This window comes from Gracilinanus agilis, chromosome 3, assembly GCF_016433145.1.
Source record: "Gracilinanus agilis isolate LMUSP501 chromosome 3, AgileGrace, whole genome shotgun sequence".
Lineage (NCBI taxonomy): Eukaryota > Metazoa > Chordata > Mammalia > Didelphimorphia > Didelphidae > Gracilinanus > Gracilinanus agilis.
The window spans coordinates 451,320,308-451,343,566 of record NC_058132.1 but is presented as its reverse complement, the minus strand read 5'-3'; the positions used below and the strand labels follow the sequence as shown (position 1 = coordinate 451,343,566).

The window sequence follows — 23,259 nt, the reverse complement described above, 5'->3', positions numbered from 1 at the left end:
TGAGGACTCTTAACCTGAAAGATCATTCTTACCCTCCATGGGGCACCCCTGCTCACAATCTCTACACGTGGGATTTTCTAAAAAAATGACCTAAGCTTTTCTCTAGCCCCAAGCCCACGATTCCACGTGGATGCTAGTGTCTGAACTTTGAACTTTAAAACCCCTTAAGAAGAACCTTAAATTGAACCAGAGATGGATTTTAAAACCTCAGAACTGAATGGGTTTTAAAAAGACTCTGTATCTTACTGCATTTTGCTGATTAGTTTTGTGAATTAATTTTGTTTATTTCGCTGATTTTCCTGTTTCACTGACTCATTTTAAGCTAATGAAGTTTTGGGCTGCTAGATTAATTCTGTTTATGACTTTATTGTAACTCTCAAATAAGAGATTTTTTTTGATGGTATAGCTTGTTATCTGGTACTCATATTGTATTTCCTAATTTATTTCAGGTTTCATTTTTACTGTAATCAAGACAATGCTGTTCTCATACCATTTGAACATCTTACGCATTTTTAAAATTGTAAATTGCTTTAATTGTGTACAACCTTGGAGGTTTTGATGCCTTGAGACTTAAATTGTAATGTTGTGAGAGGTCTTTTGAAATTTTACTTTAGATCCTAGTCCCTTCTGTATAAATGATAAGCTTTTATATATTTTATTGTGAAGAATTGTTGTCTTATATTTTTTTAACAAGAAGCCAAGAGAGTTCCTGTATACTTGATGTTAGTCTCTGTTTTGGCCTGCTTTTATCAGAAGGATCTAGAATTCTTAAGGATAATTGTTGAGAAGATATTTTAGCCAAGGTTTAAAAGTTGTAACAAGTATATGATTTTTAAACATCTTTGTTTATTGTTTTAAAATGTGTTATTAGAAATTATAGTACTCTATTTGAATGTGCATTGTGAATCTGCTATTTTGTAAAACCCATTTATACTCACAGAAAATGAATCTCATTTTTGGGTTAAAAAAAAACCCTTCACTAGTTCTAAGCTATATATATATATATATATATATATATATATATATGATATATATATATATATACACACATATATATTTGATTTTTAAAACATTCTTTTTTTAATTAGAGCAACTGATTTTTCTCATCTTGTACTAGAAGTAAATATATAATCATTATTTATCCTTTTTTTTTTATTTTACAGTGATATAAGCTTAAGGCAAATATTTATTTGCTATAATGATGTATACCTGAAGAGCCTTAGACTTTGGGAACCTGCCATATATTGTTAAATGCTATGGGACTGTGATTAATACCTCTCTGTCTGATTCCAGGAGAAGTGCTAACAAGAGCCACATGGTCATGAAGACTTGACTGAGAATCTGCATGGATTGCAGAAGTTCTATGCCAATACTGAAGGGCTTGAAACTGGGGTTTGACTTCTGGAGTCCCAGTCTTTTCTAACATTTTAGAGGACGGGTCCCCTTTACCTTAGATTCCTAGTAAAGCACCTAAGATTGGTTATTTATTGGCTCATTCCCTGAGAAGTTGAAGGTAAATCAGACCAGAGAGAGACGTTCCCCTTATTTCTCTTATATATAGAGAGAATAGCAATTTTCTATAGTCTTGGCCCTGAATGGGTAATAGCAAGCTGCTTAAATCACTTTAATTGGGCCTTAATTCAAAGGCCTGCTATAAGTTTATTTTCCCTACATTTTTTGCACATCTTACATTTCATTCACAAGTTAATTTTTTCTCCTTTTATTTGAATTTTATTCTTTTTATTTTTTTTTTATTATTTCTTTTTCCAATTGATTTCATACAACCCCTGTGACTCAGCCATGCATCCTTAGCTGAACTGAGGTACCCTTTTCAGGGGAGAAATGTGTGTTTAGAATTTTCCTCAGGGGGATGTGTGTTAAGTTTTTTAAAATTTGATAATGTAAAAATATATGTATATTTAACCTTTTTAGGAGTAATTTCAGGGGGAAATGTATAATTCTTAGAAGGAAATGTATGTTTTATAATCTATAATGTAAAGTTTAAATTCTTTTGAGAGTAATTAATTTCAGGATAAGGATTTTGCCATCTCCCCAAAATCCAGACGACGAACCTGTTTGGTGAAGGCACCATGAAGATGCCTGAAGACCCTTCACTGGACCGTAAAATCAAATTCAAACTTTGGGTGCAGTTGATTTGAAGTATGGGGAGTTGAATGAGTTGAATGCATTTGTTTTGAATGTACACTCTTATGCCAATAGGGGACTGCCCCAAATTGGTATTTTGTCAATGCGGCTAGTTTTAACCATTTCTTTTATCCCCCAAATTCCTGAAATTTAGAAGTTGACTATGTTTACAGATCCATCGAAGAAAAAGGGCCAACCCTTTTTTTTGCCGGATCTCAGGGGGAAATGTGTGTTTGGAATTCAGGGAGATGCCATTTAAAAGTATCTTACAAACATCCTGTGGACACGTGGGGACTTTGAGACTACATTCCCCGTGATCCAATGGGTTTCCTGTTTTTGGACGTGGGGATGTCTGTGATGTCCCCAAATGTATAGGGCAGCTTAAATTCGGAGGGTGGCCTGGAGACGGCCTCTTGGTTACCTGAGTGGGCTGGCTGGTGTATGAGAAAGACAGGATGGGCACTGGCGGTAAATTTAAAAGATAGTCAGGCGTGGGCATATATATTTTACCAACCTGGCCATGGCAATTAAAATATTAATTTCTCTTAAAATATCAGTCTTTATCATTTTCAGTCATAACAACAGAGATGTGATTTTAGAGTTAGACACCCAAGATTTCCATCTTAGTTTTCTTATTTAAAAATCATGTGAATCTAGGCAAGTCAAATTAACCTCTCTATCTTTATAGTTTCCTCATCTACAGATTTTACAAAATGGGGATTAACAATGCTTTGTATATATCCCACTGGGCTTCTGTGAGGATCAAGGAAGGAGGTATATAAATGGATTTGTAAAATATCATGTCAGTTATTAATATTATTATTAGCCCTAATAATAAGTTATAATTAAAATACATGACCAAGAACTCTACATTAATGTTCTCCTCTCAAAGGATGCTTAGTGGGAGGTTGGGAATGTATTAGCTATACAAGGTCACAGCGCTGGAGGAGGGATTGATGGTCCTTTAATGGGCAAGAAGATCAGCTCATATCAAACTACTGAGGTCATGGAGTTTAGAGCAAGTGACCTGACCAACCCAGTTCCCTTGTCTGAATGCCAGTAGGGGTAAAGGGGTGTTTGTTTGGAAGGGTATCTCTCTAGTGCGGTTGGCTTTCATGATGTGAGCCTTTGTCTAGGGTTAGGAAAGCCCTCTTGTGAAGAGTATAGGCATGTCCATTTGTGTCTTGACAGAACTCAGAACAGAGCTGGCTTTCAGTGCTGATTGCAGAGCACTGATTCTAGTTAGAAGAACAACCTGCACATTCCTTGAACCCACAGGATCACAAATCCAGAGATATAAGGTATTCAGAGATAGAAATGCCTTTGAGGGCATCCCTAATTTTAAGTCTAGAAACTCAGTTTCAAGGAGGTTAGATGCCTTGACCAGGGCCACACATGTACTATCAGAAATAGGATCTAGACCTAAGTTCCAGGGTTCCTAACCCAAGATATGGTAGTAGTTGGTCAAATAATAGTTCCTACAAAGGCACAATGCAGAAGCAGACATGTCCCTACATGTTGGGCAAAGCTTTAGTTGCTAAAAATCTGTCTTGAGGTATTCATGTTCTCTCAGCAAGGCAATCCCATATTCTCCATGAAGATATTTTTTTCTGTTAGGCAGAGGCTCCAGTACTTTAAGTTCATCAGAGTAGTCAGGGACATCATGATCAATTATATTTATAATTAATAACATGTAGGACATTATAGGGTTGTTTTGAGCTATTATTTAAATCTTATATTGTTGTTTAATGTATCACATGACTATTTTTTCTACCTGTCTTGATTGTAAGTTACTTTAGGACAGGGGCCATATCTTCTAATTCTCTTCTTAATGGCGGCTACCAGAACTTGAACATAGCAGGTGTTCAAAAATATATTTATTAATTTGCTATAAAAAAACTCAGTACTGCACCAGCCAAAGTAATTTTCATGTTGTAATATTTAGCATACTGAGGTCAAACAAATGTGGCACTAATTACAAAGAAAAGAGTTAAAAGCTGAAAAGCTTAAACCAAAGAGGAAGAAAAAATTATTTAAGGAGCCATATAGTCACTCAAAACAAAATTCCTTCTGTAGAGAGGCTACTTTTGTCTGCCAGCCAATGCTTTCATTTCATTTTTCTATTTGAATGAGGGGGGTTGGAGGGAGGAAGGGAAAGGACAGAACAAATGGGCAATATTTTATTTGTTTAAAAAACTCTCAATATCAAAGGGTCACATGTGGAAAGGTCTTGGCAATCTGATCTGTTGCACTACTGAGGATGGGGTAGGAAGGGAGGGTACTGTATGTTTCATAACCTCAGAAATACAGAGAATGTCAGGTATACTAAAGCATTGTTGGTGGACATGTGAATTGGTCCAAACATTCTGGAAAACACTTTGGAATTATGCTAAGAAAGTGACTAAAATTTTCAGTCCTTTGATTCAGAGGTTCCATTGCTAGGTATACATCCTCAAGAAGGTAAAGAACAAAAAGAAAGGCCCATAAAACCCAAGTATTTCTAGTGCCTTATTTTTTTTTCTGTAAAAGCCATGAACTGCTAAAAAAAAGTAGATACCTATGGATTGAGGAATAGCTAAACCAATTCTAGCAAACGAATGTTATAGAATATTATTGTACTATAAGACACAACAGATATGATGGATGTGGAAAAGTATGGTAAGACTTGGATAAACTGAGGCAAAATAACCAAGACCAAGAAAACAATATTCACAAGGACTAAACAGAAACAACATCAAAAGGCCTGAAACTGAATGTTGCAAAAGCCTAATGACCAATTTTGGTCCTAAAGAAGAAATGAAAACAAATCCTTCCTCCTATCCTTTCTTTTGCCTCTTTGTAGAAATGAAGGACCATGGGTTAGAGCAGTACATATAACATTACAGTTTTTTTTAGGTATGGGGACTTAAATATATGTCTATATGCATTTTATATTATATATATGTATATATTAGATTTGCTTAACTTTTTTTCCTTCCTCTTTTTTTATTCTTTATAATAAGGGATAGATCTCTGGGAAGGGGCAAGGGAGGGAAACAATGAGAAATGTAAGTAATATAAAGGCAAAAGGCATCATAAAAATTCATCTTAAAAATACAGAATATTTTACAGCTATCCAAATTTTATTTTTTTAAAAGTATTTGGTGAACTCAAAATTGGATTTCAAAACTTTTAGGACCCTTCAGTTCTAGAATCAACAAGGGAGAAATATACAGGCCAATACAGTCACTAGGACACAAGAATGAGAATCGAAATTTAAAAAAAAGAAAGAAAGAAAAAGAAAAGGCAAGGTGACTCTCTTTGAAAATAAAAAATTTAAATTTCAGACCCACTGGCAACTCTGTAACCCATTGAATTCCTGAGCAATGATAGCATTCTTACCCCACCCAAGAACATAAGGTCTGGTGGAAGCATGAAGGGAAAAAGAGGGGAACAGAAATGGCAAAAGGCATTTGAATAAGAGACAGCAAGATCACCTGGTATTCTTTTAAAAAGCACTAATACTTGTCATGCATGCAGGAAAATTATTTTAAAAGTTAACCAGTCAATACAACTTCTTTTAATGGAAAGAATCAAAATTTTCCAAGGGTATATTTTAGAGCATTTTTTTTTTACTTTTATTGTGATAGGTTGTGCTGAAGGGAACATTTCGTCAACTCTGAAAGTCAAACAAATGTGAAGAATGAACTTTAAAATATCATCTATAAAGAGAGTATTACAAAGTTCTGGGTGGCATTTAACATCTAGAATCAACACTGATGGATTTGGGAAAGGCACCAGTGGTGAGTTTAAAGCAATGATGGTTCTTAGGATTGAACAGTAGAGAATAAGCTCATCAAAGCATGGACTCCCAGTCACAATTCCTCATTGATCTCCGACACTTTGCTCTCTACCTGAGAAGACTTCTGGGAGAACCAAACAAGTTACCTCCTTCTGTGACTAATAGTGTTTTGCTTTTAGCATGCACTTATGTTTTATGAATGAATGATTATATGTAACCACATAAGCACCAAATAAATACTAGTTGTTATTACCTGTACTGCATCACCACTGAATACGCCATCTATTATGAAATATGTCCAGAACACTGGCCACTCACATTCTATATTTTCAAAGAGCTTGAGTTCAGCAGGATCATAGTGTAGTCTATTCGGATCCTAGAAATTAAATACAGAGTCTTTCTGGGTTATACATGTCCATATGTTATGACTATATTCATTCTACTAGGGATATTCAAACAAGACTAGATAGTCTCTTGCTGAAGTGAAAAGGTTCATTTTTTTTAATACTAGTTAAATTGGCAAAACAGTGGAAAGAGGCAGCTTGTACAGAATTCAGGGCACTGAACTTGGAGTCAGGAAATTCTTCCACCTCAGGCACTACTAGTTTTGTGATGTTGGACAAGTTATATAATCTCTCTGTATCTGTTTCCTCATGCATAAAATGACATCCTCGACTCAACAGGCTCTAAGATCCTTTCTAGCTCTAAATCTATGATTGATCTAGTTTACTTTCCTTACCCTCACACTCCAAAGAAAAGGAAAAATAAAAAAATTTCCCTGCTATATTGCCTATATATTTTTTACAAGATAGTTCTCAACTCCCAGCTTGCTCTTTGCTTAGTCTTCATATTCTAGTGAATAACCCTACACTTGTTGATTCCAAAAACAAACAGAGTTCTCAACACATTTCAGCCAAATAACAGATAAATAAATTAGCACAAAATCACAGTAAGGTGGATTCAAATCCTTAAATATGTCTTGTCAAATGTTTTTGAAATACAACCTCTCTTGGGGTTTTATAGCCATCTCGAAGGAATCGGCAACATCCATAACGTCCCTGGTGGAGTAAAGAAGATGAGGAATAAATAACAATGCACCATTTTGTAAGGAAAAGCCAAACTTGGAATCATTATAAAGCCTAATATTTGTCCTCAAGAAGAGATGATGCATATGTCTCATTGTGTATCATGGATCTTCTGAAATCACTATAGTTTGTTACTTTGATGAGAGTTATGAGGTTCTTCAAAGTTATTTTTCTTGCATATTGTATTTATCGATGGTTGTTTAATCTGTACCCCAAATTTGTAACTTAAAAGAGATAATGAAACATTCTTTTGCAGTAGAGAAATTGGTGACTGTGAGTGTAGATTGTTATACATACCATCAGATTCAGTGTGTTGGGTTTGTTTAATTGTCTTTATTATAATATTTATATATTAAAATTTTTAGTATAACACTTCACCATTGCCTAGGAACCATTACTGGGAAACCATATCATCCTATAAGATTCTCTCAGCCTTGGTACTTACATCTCTTCACTACCCTCTGTGCCTCTGATTAGAGGCCAAAGCCATGAACTTCAAAACCCCGTTCAAAGAAGTACAAATCAGAAATCTCATTCTCCATTTGGCTCCACTGCTTTGAGCTTTCTTTAACTTCAGTATGCCCTGACTGTTTCTTTACCTTGTTTTCCTTTTATGTGTCCCCTCCTCCAATGAGATTACAAGTTCTTTAAGGATAGGGACTGTCTTTTTTTTTTTTTTTTTTTTTTGTATTTCTATCCCTAGTGCTTAGCACAGTGCCTGGCACACAGTGGGTGTTTAATAAATATTTAGTAACTAATGTAAGGTTTACTGGGTGGTAAGGTTATACCAGAATTGATTTTGAGATATAATGGAAGGCATTAATAAAACTTTTAAAACAAATAAAATGAAACCTTGTCAGCAAGACATTTTAAGTTTCCTGGACCCAAACTTATTTGTCTTATAATTTTCTTCCATGTCAGCTTCCTTCCACCCACCTTTATGTGACTATCCCAAGATGACAGATGTTTCAAGTGCCTTCACTTACTTTTTATATGTCATAACAGCAAAGTAAATACAAGTTTGGTCAATACTTATGGAAGGAATTTCCAGTGGGTAAGTAACCCTCTCCTTCAATTTACCAAGCCATATATTAATTTACACTAATGTTTAGCATCTGAATATACTCTTTTGTGGCTGAGATGTGAAGACTTTAAGTATTCGTGGCCCTATAAGAATCAAAAAGTATTTTTCAGAGAGTCAAGGCAAGATGGCGAAAAGCCAGATTTCAGTTTAAGAACCACATTTTTTCCTCGAAAATTTAACTCAGCTACTATTTATTCATGCCTACATGCAGTAGGCACTTGGAAACATGCTTGAGATAAGGCTTGGGTCACTGTCTAGTAGAGCTATCAGTCTAGGATGGAAAGTGACATAATATATAAACAAGTATAGTAAGCAATAATTGATAGATTCACAAGGAGTACAAAGTACTTTGTGAGCTCCTGGGAGCAGATTGTTACTGAGTGGTTTTGAGGAAGGAATCAGGAAAGGCCTCATTAAGGATATGACCCTTTATGAAATCACCATCTTTTTATTAATTCCCTTATTAACTCTCCCCAAGGATTTGTACTGGGCTTTCTATACTTCCAGCTTTGCTGAGTTGATTTGTTCAGATGGATTGGGTTAACTCTGTGTAAATGATTCACAAATTTATATATATTCAGCCCTAATCTCTTCTGATATTTAGTCCCTTATCAACAACTACGTGGTCTTCCTATATAACCTACAGGTACCTCAAACTCAATAAAACCAAAATAAAACTCATTTCCCCCCAACTTCTTCATTTTTGTTGAAGATACCATTATCCTCTCAGTGATGTAGAATTCTAAATAGAGCTGTCTTTGGGACTTCCTTTCCCTCATCTCTTATTTTCTATTCACTTAACAAGCTTTACCAATTCCACCTCAATAACAGCACTCACCTCATTCCCCTTCTCTATTCATAGCAGTGTAGTTGAGGCCCTCATCACCTATCAGCATCCTAATTTAATTCAAAGCTTCCAGTTTCTTAACTCTCTAATCCATCTGATACAAAAGTGCCAGAATTTTCTTTGTAAGGATAGTTCTGACTATGTCACTACTGACTCCTCAATGTCTCTAGGATAAAATACAAACTCTTTGCCATTTCCAATCTAATTCTTTCTTACTCTTCCAGACTTATTTCATTTTATTCAACTTTGGACATTCTATGTTCTAGACAAATTGGCTATTAACTGTTTCCTAAACCTGACATTCAACTTAACTAAAATGAAACAAGTCCAATTGAGGTTATGTACCATAATCTGTAATGGATGAAAACAGTGGAATTTTGTGAGTCTACCTGGAAGTTTCATTTGGTTCTAATATTTGGCAATATTTTCAGACTGGTGTGCCATGCTGTGTAATAACTGCCCACTACTATACTTTACCTTAAATGTAGTTACCAGTGTTCCAATGGTGAGGAAACTATTCTACTTTCCACACAGCCAGATAAAACAAAATAAAAACCCAGACTTAAGAGGCATTAGTTCAATGAGACATGACATTTTTAATTCATTATGGAACACAGAAAGGGATAAATTTAACAAAATCTTACCTGGAGTTTGGCAATGATTTCACTTTTAGTCTCATTCACAATGTTCACATCTTCCACTGCAAATGCAGGGTAAGAAATAATGGAAAGAAGTCCAGCATCAATCTCTTTAGATGTGGATGCCCTTGGCAGCATTGACAACAGAATTGACTATATGAAAAGTAACCCAAAAAATAGTTTTACCTAAAGGAATAGCAACTATAAATGATGATATCCATAAATGAGTAACAAACTAGACTCATAAATTATGGTATAGTAGAAAGCACACTAGACTGGAGGTCTACTTGATTATGTAATTAACTAGCTTGTATTTTTATTGTTGTTTGGTCATTTAAGTCCTGTCTGATTCTTTGTGACCCTATTTGGAGTTTTCTTGGCAGAGATACTGAAGTAGTTCTCAGTTTCTTTCTCATTTTGCAGATAAGGAAACTGAGACAGATTTAAGTTACTTGCCCTAAGTCACACAGCTAGAAAGTGTCTGCAGCCAGATTTGAATTCAGGAAATTAATTTTCCTGACTTTCAGGTTTGGCACTCTATCCATTGTGCCAACTAGTTTGTATAACCCTTGTTTAACGGGACAAATTATTTCACCTTTGGAACTGAGTTTTCTCATTAAGCAAATGAAAAGGTTAGACTAAATGGCTCCTAAGATCTTTTCAGTTTTAAATGTCCTGTCAGTCTTTGCTTACTGGATTTCAGGGTGGTTCACTAGAATATTATTAATAACTCTAATAATAATAACTAGCAACTTAAGCACTTTAAGATTTGCAAAGTGATTCGCACTTGTTATCTCGCTTCATCAAAGCACTCATTTGGAGTCAAAGAACTAAGTTAAGTTATGGGAGGGAGGGCCAATTCCTAGCTCTGCTACTTTCTATACTTTTCTCTTTGCCTCAGTTTCCCCAGAGGGAGTAAGACTAGATGACCTCTGAAATGTGTTCTCGATCTAAATCTATGATCTTATATCAAGACACATCATCAGATAATGCATAAACTTTTCACTAGTACTTGGGGTAAGTATAGTATTAGAGAAATTGGAAGAAGTTGAAAGAAGTTAATGGTTATGCTAACCATCCTTCTAATTCCCTTCTTCCTGATAGCCTCTCCACAGACCCTGATGAGAAATACAGGGAAGGGACCATAGGGCTCCCTGTGGGTATTTGTTTACTGTATGTAACTGTCTGGGTTGCTTCCTGGTGAGGAAAACAGGCAATAGAGAACAGAAAAGAACATATCTATGGTGTTAATGTGTTGGAATCTGAAGATTGTGTGGAGCATGTCCAGTTGGACAAATCCCCTGATTTGAAACAAGACTTGAAACAAGAGCCAAACACAGTAGGCTCTACTAGGACTTGAGAGCTGAATTAATTCAGAAATAACAGGTCACTCATATTACTGGAATCATTATAAAATAAGCCTGAGCCACAGAATTGTCTTGATTTATTGAGCCTGAAATCAAAAGAAAATGTTGGGGCTGCAAGAAGCTTGGGAGGCAGCATTATAACCAAAAGATCTGACAATTCTGAATCAGAGGCCCCAAAGGATCAATTGCCATTTGACAATTACTTGAAGGAAATCAGGGCAACTAGTCCAGAGGAGACTTGGGAGATATTTACCTGGAATTCACTCCTTTCCCACCTTGGCCTCATAGACTCTCTTACTTCTTTGAGAACCATCTTTGACACGAAGTTAGATTTTCCTTCTTCCTTCCAACTATTAGTATCAATTCTATGACAGAAAATTGGCAAAGGCCAGGCAACTGGAGTTAAGTGACTTGTCCAAGGTCACATAGCTAGGAAGTGCCTAAGGTCAGTTTTGAACCCAGGTACTCCTGACTTCAGGCCTGGCACTTTTTCCTCTGTGTTACATAGCTGCTCCCATGAAGCCTTTCTAAATACAACTCTCTCCCAACTTCACTCTACCCCCAGACTCCAAGTTCTAGTGAACTCCCTCCCTAACTACCTTGCATTTAACTAAGATTTATTATCTTTCAATGTATTCTGTATATACCTATATATCTATCCTGTTAGAATGTAGCCTCTTGACAAAAGGGATTATCTAATGTTTCCTATGGGTATCTCCAGCACCAACCATGTCTGGCACAAAGTAGAAAATTAAATATTTGCTGCTTTCTTGACTGCCTTCAAGAAGCTGAAGTGTTATCATGAGGAAAAGGAATTAAATATATTCTTCTTAGCACCAAGAGGATGGAGGTAGGAACAATGGGTAGAAACATCAAAAAGGCAACTTTAGTTTTTATGTTTAGGAAAAAAAAGAAAAAAAAAGAAAAGAAAAAACCTTTTGATGATTAGAGGAAAAGAAACTATGTTCTAAAATATTTACAGCAGCTCTTTTTGTGGTGGCCAAGAAATGGAAACTGAAGGGATGTCTGTCATTTCAGGAATGATCAACAAGCTGTGGCATATGATTATAAGAGAATACTATTGTTCCATAAGAAATGATGAAAGGGATGATTTTAGATTAAGGGAGGAGGTCCTGATCAGTCTGCAAATTCCTTAATCGATCTCATAATAAGCGAGGATCTTTGGCAGCATCGGAGGAGCCTCCTGTTATCTTGCTACTCAGACACAAGGAGCCCTAGATGAGAGGCTGTCAGACTCAGGGGGTAGGTACTTTTCAGAGAAGCCTTATCTGTTATCTGTAACAACCCAATAAAAGTCTGCTTATATATGCTTTTCCTCTCTTTCACTCTTCCAACGTTCTCTGATTTATCACCTTTAAGTATGAAAAAAGGAGATAATACTTATTCATCATACCTTAAGGAGATATGAGGAACAGAATGAGAGAATATTTGTTCATTCTTTTTAATGTCATAAGATGTTATACAGATTTAGGGTATTAATAGGCTATCTCTTTACTTAATCCTAGCTCTTGGATTGTTGTTGTTCGGTCATGTTTGACTCTCCATGACCCCATTTGGGGTTTTCTTGGCAAAGATACATGAACGCTTTGTTATTTCCTTCTCCAGCTTATTTTATATATGAGGAAACTGAGGCAAACAGGGTTAATTGACTTACCCAGAGTTACACAATTATGTCTCTGGTCAGATTTGAGTTTAGGAAGATGAATTCTACTGTCTATAGGCCATGTACTCATCTGTGCCACCCAGCTGTCCTTGGGGCTATTTGGTTATTTTTTAACCATTTATTAATATTCATTTTTAACATGGTTACATGATTCATGCTTCTACTTTCCCCTTCAACCCCTGCACTCCCCGCCCCCCCATGGCCAATGCACATTTCCACTGGTTTTAACATGTCATTGATCAAGACCTATTTCCAAATTGTTGATAGTAGCATTGGTGTGGTAGTTTAAAGTCCACATCCCCAATCATGTCCTCCTCAACCCATGTGTTCAAGCAGTTGTTTTTCTTATATGTTTCCTCTCCTGAAGTTCTTCCTCTGAATATGGGTAGCGTTCTTTACCATAAATCCCTCAGAACTGTCCTGTGTCATTGCATTGCTGCTAGTACAGAAGTCCATTACATTCAATTTTACCATAGTATATCAGTCTCTGTGTACAATGTTCTTCTAGATCTGCTCCTTTCGCTCTGCATCAAATCCTGGAGGTCTTTCCAGTTCACATGGAATTCCTCCAGTTTATTATTCCTTTGAGCACAATAGTATTCCATCACCAGCATATACCACAATTTATTCAGTGATTCCCCAATTGAAGGACATACCCTCATTTTCCAGTTTTTTGCCACTACAAAAAGCGCAGCTATAAATATTTTTGTACAAGTCTGTTTATCTATGATCTCTTTGGGGTACAAACCCAACAATGGTATGGCTGGATCAAAGGACAGGCATACATTTATAGCCCTCTGAGCATAGTTCCAAATTGCCAGCCAGAATGGCTGGATCAGTTCACAGCTCCACCAACAATGCATTAATGTCCCAATTTTGCCACATCCCCTCCAGCATTCATTAATCTCCCTTTCTTTCATTTTAGCCAATCTGCTAGGTATGAGGTGATACCTCAGAGTTGTTTTGATTTGCAGTTGTCTGATTATTAGAGAATTAGAACACTTTCTCATGTGCTTATTGATACTTTTGATTTCTTTACCTGAAAATTGCCTATTCATGTCGCTTGCCCATTTATCAATTGGGGAATGGCTTGATTTTTTACACAATTGATTTAACTCCCTGTATATTTGAGTAATTAGACCCCTGTCAGAATTTTTTGTTATAAAGATTTTTTCCCAATTTGTTGTTTCCCTTCTGATTTTGGCTGCATTGTTTTTGTTTGTACAAAAGCTTTTTAATTTAATATAATCAAAACCATTTAATTTAAATTTTGTAATTTTCTCTAACTCTTGCTTGGTTTTAAAATCTTTCCATTCGCAGAGATCTGACAAGTATACTATTCTGTGTTCACTTAACTTATTTATAGTTTCCCTCTTTATATTCAAGTCATTCACCCATTCTGAATTTATCTTGGTGTAGGGTGTGAGATGTTGATCTAAACCTAATCTCTCCCATATTGTTTTCCAAATTTCCCAGCAGTTTTTGTCAAATAGTGGATTCATGTCCCCAAAGCTGGGCTTTTTGGGTTTATCATACACTGTCTTGCTGATGTCATTTACTCCAAGTCTATTCCACTGATCCTCCCTTCTGTCTCTTAGCCAGTAACATATTGTTTTGATGACTGCTGCTTTACAGTATAGTTTAATATCTGGTACTGCTAGGCCCCCTTCCTTCACAATTTTTTTTCATTATTTCCCTTGATATTCTTGATCTTTTGTTATTCCAAATGAAATTTGTTATAGTTTTTTCTGATTCAATAAAGAAGTTTTTTGGTAGCTTGATAGGTATGGCGCTAAATAGGCAAATTAATTTGGGTAGAATTGTCATTTTTATTATGTTAGCTCCTCCTACCCATGAGCAATCAATGGTTTTCCAATTGTTTAGATCTAGTTTTATTTGTTTGGAAAGTGTTTTGTAGTTGTTTTCATATAATTGCTGTGTTTGTTTAGGTAGATAGATTCCTAAGTATTTTATATTGTCTAGGGTGATTTCTACCTCTTGCTGCTCTAATGTGTTGGAAATATATAGAAATGCTGATGATTTATGTGCATTTATTTTGTATCCTACAACTCTGCTAAAGTTGTTGATTATTTCTACAATCTTAATTGATTCTTTGGGATTTTTTAAGTAGACCATCATATCATCTGCAAAGAGTGATAGCTTAGTCTCCTCATTGCCTATTTTGATACCTTCAATTTCTTTTTCTTCTCTAATTGCAACTGCTAGTGTTTCTAGTACAATGTTAAATAATAGAGGTGATAATGGGCATCCTTGTTTCACTCCTGATCTTATTGGGAAGGCTTCTAATTTATCCCCATTGCATATGATGTTTGTTGATGGTTTTAGGTATATACTGTTTATTATTTTTAGGAAAGGTCCTTCTATTCCTATACTTTTCAGTGTTTTCAATAGGAATGGATGCTGTATTTTGTCAAAGGCTTTTTCAGCCTCTATTGAGATAATCATGTGAATTTTGTTTGTTAGATTGTTGATATGGTCAATTATGTGGATGGTTTTCCTAATGTTGAACCATCCTTGCATTCCTGGTATAAATCCCACCTGATCATGGTGGATGATCTTCTTAATTACTTGCTAGAGTCGCTTTGCTAGTATTCTATTTAAGATTTTTGCATCTATGTTCATTAGGGAGATTGGTCTGTAGTTTTCTTTCTCTGTTTTTGATCTCCCTGGCTTTGGAATCAGTACCATATTTGTGTCATGAAAGGAATTTGGTGGGACTCCTTCTTTGCTTATTATATTGAATAATTTGTATAGTATTGGGATTATTTGCTCTTTTAATGTCTGATAGAATTCACTTGTGAATCCATCAGGCCCTGGCGATTTTTTCTTAGGGAGTTCTTTGATGGCTTGTTTAATTTCTTTTTCTGATATCGATTATTTAGGTATTCTATTTTTTCTGCTGTTAATCTAGGCAATTTATATTTTTGTAAGTATTCATCCATATCTCCTAGATTATTATATTAATAGCCATATAATTGGGCAAAATAATTTTTAATGATTGCCTTAATTTCCCCTTCATTAGAGGTGAAGTCTCCCTTTTCATTTTTGATACTGTCAATTTGGTTTTCTTCTTTCCTTTTTTATTAGATTGACCAATACATTGTCTATTTTATCTGTTTTTTCAAAATACCAGCTTCTAGTCTTATTTATTAATTTAATAGTTCTTTTACTTTCAATTTTATTAGTTTCTCCCTTGATTTTTACTATTTCTAATTTAGTTTTCATCTGGGGATTTTTAATTTTCTTACTTTCTAGTTTTTTAAGTTGCATGCCCAATTCACTAATCTCTGCCCTCCCTAATTTGTAAATATATGTACTCAAGGATATAAATTTCCCCCTGAGTACTGCCTTAGATGCATCCCACAGAGTTTGGTAGGATGTCTCATCATTGTCATCCTCTTCAATGAAATTGTTGATTGTTTCTATGATTTCTTCTTTTACTAACTGGTTTTGGAGAATCATATTATTTAATTTCCAATTAGTTTTTGATTTTCCTGTCCAGGTGCCCTTCCTAATTATTATTTTTATTGCATTATGATCTGAGAAGGTTACATTTATTATATCTGCTCTTTTGCCTTTGTTTCCAATGATTCTGTGCCCTATTACATGGTCAATCTTTGTGAATGTACCATGTGGAGCTGAAAAGAAGGTGTATTCCTTTTTGTCCCTATTTGGTTTTCTCTACATATCAATTAAATCTAATTTTTCTAGGACTTCATTCACCTCTCCTACCTCTTTCTTATTTAATTTTTGGTTTGATTTATCTAGATCTGAAAGAGGAATATTTAGATCTCCCACTAGTATGGTTTTACTATCTATTTCCTTCTTGAGCTCTGCCAGTTTCTCCTTTATGAATTTGGATGCTATGCCACTTGGTGCATACATATTGAGCAGTGTTATTTCCTCATTGTTTATATTTCCTTTAATCAGGATGTAAAGACCTTCCTTGTCTTTTTTAATCATATCTATTTTTACTTTGGCTTTGTCAGAAATTATAATAGCCACTCCTGCCTCCTTTTTCTCATTTGAGGCCCAAAAGATTTTGCTCAAGCCCTTAACCTTAAACTTGTGTGTGTCTACCCACCTCATATGTATTTCTTGTAGACAACATATGGTAGGATTTTGGTTTCTAATCCACTCTGCTATTTGCTTCTGTTTTATGAGCGAGTTCATCCCATTCACATTAAGAGTTATAATTATCAGTTATGGATTCGCTGACATTTTTGTATCCTCCCCTAGTTCTACTCCTTCTTCTTACATTATTTCCTTTTAAACCCGTGGTTTGCTTTAAGCCAGTATCCCTTATCCCCTCCCTTGATTAACTTCACTTTCTACCCCCTCCCTTATTATTCCCCTCTTTTTATTTTTAAAGGCCTAATGAATTCCCTTCCCCTTCTTCTCCCCTTCCTTTTTTGATCTCCCCACTCCCCTGCTCCCCTTGGTTTGTCCCTTCTGACTTTCTCAGTAGGGTTAGATAGAGTTTTATATCCCAATGGATAGTATAGCTACTCTTCCCTCTCTGGGTTGATTACACTGAGAGTAAGGTTTAAATATTACCTCTTAATGCTCTCTTCCTCTCCTTCTTATAATAGTATTTGTCCCCTCCCCTTCCCATGCCCTCTTTGTGTGTAATAGAATATCCTATTTTTCTTATTCACTCAAGTTTCTCTTGGTGTCACCTACTATTCACCCCGCTCTTTCCCACCCCCCCCATGTCATCTTAGACCATTTAGTATTCCAATGTCTCCCTATGAATTATTCTTCTGATTACTATAATAGTGAATACTATAATAGTGAATAGAGTTCACTACAGAGAATTATACATAGCATTTCTCCACATAGGAATACAGATAATTAGATCTTATTGAAGCCCTTAAAGAGGCAAATTTTAAAAATATGAGTTTTCTTTCTTTCCCCTTTGTTTCTTATTTATGTTTTCATGTTTCTCTTGATTTTTGTGGTTGGATATCAAACTTTCCATTTAGTCCTGGTCTTTTCTGTGCAAATACTTGGAAATCTTCTATCTTGTTGAAAGCTCATACTTGCCCCTGGAAGTATATAGTCATTTTTGATGAGTAGTTGATCCATGGTTGAAGACCAAGTTCTCTTGCCTTTCTGAATATCATATTCCAAACCTTGTGGTCTTTTAGCATAGGGGCTGCCAGATCCTGTGTGATCCTGATTGGTGCTCCTTGATATCTGAATTGTCTCTTTCTGGCTTCTTGTAAAATTTTTTCTTTTACTTGGAAGCTCTTGAATTTGGCTATTATATCCCTGGGGATTGTCTTTTCTGGGTCTAGTGTAGAGGGTGATCTATGGATCCTTTCAATGTCTATATTGCCCTTTTGTTGTAGAACTTCAGGGCAATTTTGCTGAATAATTTCTTTTAGTATGGAGTCCAAATTTCTATTAATTTCTGCTTTTTCAGGAAGACCAATGGTTCTCAGATTGTCTCTTCTAGACCGGTTTTCTTTGTCTGTCACTTTCTCATTGAGATATTTCATGTTTCCTTCTATTTTATCAGTCTTTTGACTTTGTTTTATTTGTTCTTGCTGTCTTGAGAGATCATTGGCTTCTAATTGCTCAATTCTAGCCTTTAGGGACTGGTTTTCAGCTATAATCTTTTGGTTTTCCTTTTCAATCTGGTCATTTCTGGTGTTCAATTTGCTTATCAGTTCATTTGATTTCTGAGCCTCACTTTCCAAATGCAAAATTCTGCCTTTTAAACTGTTATTTTCTTGCCTGATTTCCTTTTGATCTATTTCCCATTTCTCTAGCCAAATCTTTTCCAACTTTCTCGTCATCTCAGATTTGAGCTCTTCAAGAGCTTGTGACCAGTTTTCATTATTTTGGGAGGGTTCAGATGTGATTGCTTGTTTGTTCTCCTCTTCTGTTTGCTCTGTTGTCTGGATTTTCTCTGTGTAAAAGTTGTTGAGTGTTAAAGATTTCTTCTTCTTGTTGTTAATCTTTCTCTTCTGGGCTTTCTGATTCTGGGTTGCCATTTTAAGTCCAGCACCTTCTCAGCTTTATCCTCATGCTCAGGGTCTGTCTGTGCTCTTTAGGTTCCTTAGGTCTCAGGTCTGGTTATTCTCAAGGTCAAGCCTCCTGGTGGTCTCCCTTGCTTGATCCTCTGCCTGGAGGCTCCTTTACAAGTCTCAGGGTGCTGCTTCCACAGTCGTATACCTGCCTGCACTGGTTCCCCACTCAAGGTTTCAGAGCCTTTGCTTGCGCTTGCGTCCGCCTCCACCAGGGCCTGTGCTCAGTGTCAGCACACAAAGTCCGCACGCGTTCTTTAGCCTTTTGGGGTCTTAAGTCTTGCTGCTCTCAGGAGCAGGCCCTGGAGCTGCCAATGACTCAATGGTGCCCCAAACTTGCTCTACTTCTCTTGCGCTGGCCTTGGAAATGTAGGTGGTATGTGTGGGGGAGGGGTTGCTCAGCCCGCGATTTAGTGAGAGCTGTTTCACCCCTTTATAGCATGGAAATGCCCCGATTCCATGTACCTTCCACGCTATGCCCTGTTGTAGGGTCCCTCCGTTTGTCTGGATTTTTTTTATGTCCCCTTGAGGAGTCCTGTATGTTTCGGTTAGGAGAGGTTAAGCACTGCTTTTTACTCTGCTGCCATCTTAACCCGGAAGCCTATTTGGTTATTTTTTGCTGGGAATCAGTTATAATCCTAGTTTCATTCCAAAAAACTGTTACCAAGTTATCTCCCACCAAGCTGTCCTTTCTCCCATAATTCACCCCAGTTATTATTCCCTAGGCCCTCCTCTAATTCAGAAAAGTTTCTCTCAAGGCAAGTCTTTTACTTAATTGACTTTCCTTAGACAGACATATTCTTTTCTCTTCTAAGTAGCCCTTCAACTTGCACCAAACTAGAACTTTCTTTGACCCCCATATACTACTCTTCTATCCTTTCTCTATTTGTCTTGCTATAGCTCACAGAGGCCTATCACTACAGCTCTTCTCTGACTTCACATGATGGTAAGATGAGTTAATAGCAAGAAGCATAGGTTAGGGCAGCTAGGTGGCTCAGTGGATAGAGAGCCAGGTCTGGAGATCGGTGGTCCTGGATTCAAATGTGACCTCAGATCCTTCCTAGCCATGTGACCCTAGGCAAGTCACTTCACTCCAATTGCCTAGCTCTCACCACTCTTCTGCCTTGGAACTGTTACTTAGTATTAGTTCCAAGAGAGAAGATAAGGATTTTTTAAAAAGCAATAAGAGCAATAATTTTAGGGGATATAGATCAGATAATACTTGGACCTTGTCACAAGAACATGACACTCTGTAGCTGGAGGGGCCTTCAGGCACCACATGAAGAATGGGCTACTTCATCACCACATATTCCAAATGCTACTACAGTGTAGAGCCTTACCTGGCAATGCTCCACTTCATCAGGAAGGACATGGATCACAGACTTCCTTCCTCCATGGGCTCCAAATAGATCTAATTCATCGATTGCTTCTAGGGCTGCCTATAAGTATAGATCTAATGGTTATTTTTTCCCCTACTTAATGCATTAATGCATTCTACAAATACATTTTTATTCCAGGGAAAATTGAGCAAATATTCAAAATCCTGCTTGATATTCCTATAAATGTTTGTTATCTTTATTTTCACAAAAAATGTCTTATACTTTGCTGTCTACAGTATATGAAATGAAGAGAAATAGAAATTTTTTAAAGAAGACTGTCTATAATATTTGAATTATCTACAAGTTTGCATATATTCCAATTCATACATATTCTTTTTCATTTATCATAATTTATCTTTGAAGGAATATTTCTGCCACAAGACTTCTTGAATTTATTAATCTGTGGAGAAGGGAGAAGGCGCATTTTTTCTCAACTGAGGTTTTTGTTTGTTTTAAGGTCATGACTTCTAAGTCTACATTTTATCAGAAAAATTAAAATGTCCTGCCACTTAATGTAGCAAAAAATAGAATTAAGAATGTCAGAGGAGAAAACCAGACTTGAGACTTATAGACTAAGAAGCATATCTAAGTCTTTAGTTTTTTATAGCTAGGACAAAAAAGAACCTGCCATGAATGTCATCTCAGACTTCTTAGGAGACTGAATACAAGATAATGGAAAGAACACTGTTCTACAATTCAAAAGTCCTTGTTCTGACACTTATTTGACCCATGACCTTGGGCATGTGAACTAACTTCATTAATCTTTGTAAGGGCCCTGGACATAAGAAATAAGATTTAAATTTAAACATGATTCCAATATTTATCAATAATATGACAGAGTGAAAAAAAAAACAATAAACTTGCTATTTTCAGGATCTCTGCTCCTTCTAGATCAATGATGCTATTAGACAAATGTAACAGTAATACTACTTGTATGTTCTTCCCAACAGGACTGCTACGAGGCCAGCCCTTCATATATCTGAAAGCTCAATCACTGTCATATCTACAAGCTGCGGATAATTTTGTTGCTTCACCTCACTTGTAATATTGTTTTAAGGATGAATAAGGGGAAGCTCATGAAACTGTATCTAAGTCATAGGATTTATAGGTTGTAGGGATAAAGTCAACTCCAGGTTCCAAATCACCACCTTACAGATTAATAAAGATCCAGATAGGGTAAGAGAAATTTAGAAACCCAGTCCAATGTCCTCATTTTCCAGGTGATGAAACTGAGACACAGAGAAGCTAAGGGACCTGCCCAGTCTTACACAGCCAATATGGAGAACTAATGCAATTTGAACTCAAGACGTTCCAATTCCAAAGCCAATAATCTTTCCATCATATCCCACTGATCTTTGAAAACTATAGAGAGACATACAAATGTAAAGCATAATTTTTATAAAATAGTTGCAAGAACCAATAACACAATAGTAAATAAATACTGAAAAGAATAAGGGCCCGTGTTGTATACCATAGATTACTTCCTACTATTCCCTCGTTATTTAGTCTTGAGAAAATTACATGGATATTTGCCATTTAAAATATTTTTAAAATATATTATCAGAACTCATAGTAAAGAGAGCTGAACCAAAACAAGGGGGTGAGGGCAAAAGAAAGGAAAAGAATAAACAGAAACCATCTCACTTTGGCCATTCCTACAGAGCTCGCATTCAGTTCAGGAATGCCCTGGTTGGTCTTATCTCCCCGTTCCCACATTCCATAATCCTATAGAGAGAGAAAAAAAAGACAACAATTTAAAGCACAGGAGGAATAGGCAAATAAAAAGTAAAAAATGATTTGTTCATGTTACTATAATTATAGCAAAATATTAATAATTCCTTCTATGGTGACCACATATTAAAAGACCTTTACATGTTCATACTATGTTCTTCAAAAAGTACATTTCATTCAAGTTCTATACAAAACTTAAAAAGTAAATCTTGTATGAATGATAAATGAATAAAGAACTCAAGTTCCTACTCTAATTGTTATGTGAATGGTTAAACATCAACAAACATGATAAGATTCAGTACTAGAAAAATAAAATTACCAAAGGATTTTTTTTACATAACTAAAAAATTTAACACTATCTGCAGGAACAAAAGATCAAGTATCTCAAGGGAAACAATGATTAAAATGTAAAAGGGGCCTACCAGTACTCAATCTCAAAAATAATACTCAAAGCAATAGTTATCAAAGCTATTTAATAATGGTTTTAAAAAAAAAAGGTAAGTTGACCAAAGAAACAGATTAGGTCTATAGAAATCTGAAGCAAATAAACTATAGCACAGTATTCAATAAACCCAAGAAGGCCAACTACTGAGAAAAGGACTCATTGTATGACAAAGTCAACTAGGAAAGTTGGTGAGCAATTAGGTCAAAATTAGATTTAGATTAACACATCATACAAAATACCACAATAATTCCCAAATAAGATACATGACCTAGATATAGTAGGTCATATCATAAACAAACTAAAAGCACATATAAAAAGAAAACTTTTATACCTATGGATGGGGAAAAGTGAAAAAGAATCCTACCATCTAAGTGGAAATTGATGAGTGAAAACTGTATTCAATTTGACAAGTATTATTAAATGCCTATTATGTGCCAGGCACACTTTGAGGGATTGGGAAGGCAATAAGTCAAAGTCCCTCTCCCCTTGATTCATTATCTTACATTGCGCTGGTAACCAGGACTATCACAAAAGATAAAATAAGATTCTCAAAGGGAATTAGATTGGCATTTGTCTGCCATTCCCTAATCATGTGGCCATCACAATTGGAGATGCCCAGAGATCAAAAGCAGAGGTAGGTACTGCACACACAGAGGCTCTGCTGTGTGACCCCTGGCAAGTCACTTCATTTAGCTTCCTTGTCTGTAAAATGAAGGAGGAATAAATTTCTCTGCTAAATGTCTGACATGCAAGAGCTATTGTCCAGAAAACAAATAGTCAAAGGATATGAACAGGCAGCTAAAAAAACATAAAAAAGATATTCACAGTCAATAATAATAACTGTACAAATTAAACAACTCTGAGGTTCTACCTCATCCTCATCAAATTGGCAAAAATGAAAAACAAGATGGCAGAGTATACTGTACATACTTTTAACCCAAAGATACCACTCCTAGGCATAAATCCCAACAGGTCAAAGACAGAAGGAGAGAACCTATTGGTGTGACAATATTTACA

General features: G+C 35.9%; 1 protein-coding gene across 1 annotated transcript in view; it reads right to left on the bottom strand.

Annotated features, from left to right (window-relative positions):
• The window catches only part of PHKA2 (phosphorylase kinase regulatory subunit alpha 2), a 113,685-nt gene that overhangs the window by 56,143 nt on the left and 34,283 nt on the right, over nt 1-23,259 (bottom strand). Inside the window, exons 6-10 of the mRNA XM_044670332.1 lie at nt 21,711-21,791; nt 20,028-20,126; nt 9,587-9,733; nt 6,931-6,984; nt 6,180-6,302 (exon numbers count right to left, since the gene is read on the bottom strand). Of these exons, the coding sequence (XP_044526267.1) occupies nt 6,180-6,302; nt 6,931-6,984; nt 9,587-9,733; nt 20,028-20,126; nt 21,711-21,791 (504 nt within the window). The remainder of the gene's footprint in view (nt 1-6,179; nt 6,303-6,930; nt 6,985-9,586; nt 9,734-20,027; nt 20,127-21,710; nt 21,792-23,259) is intronic.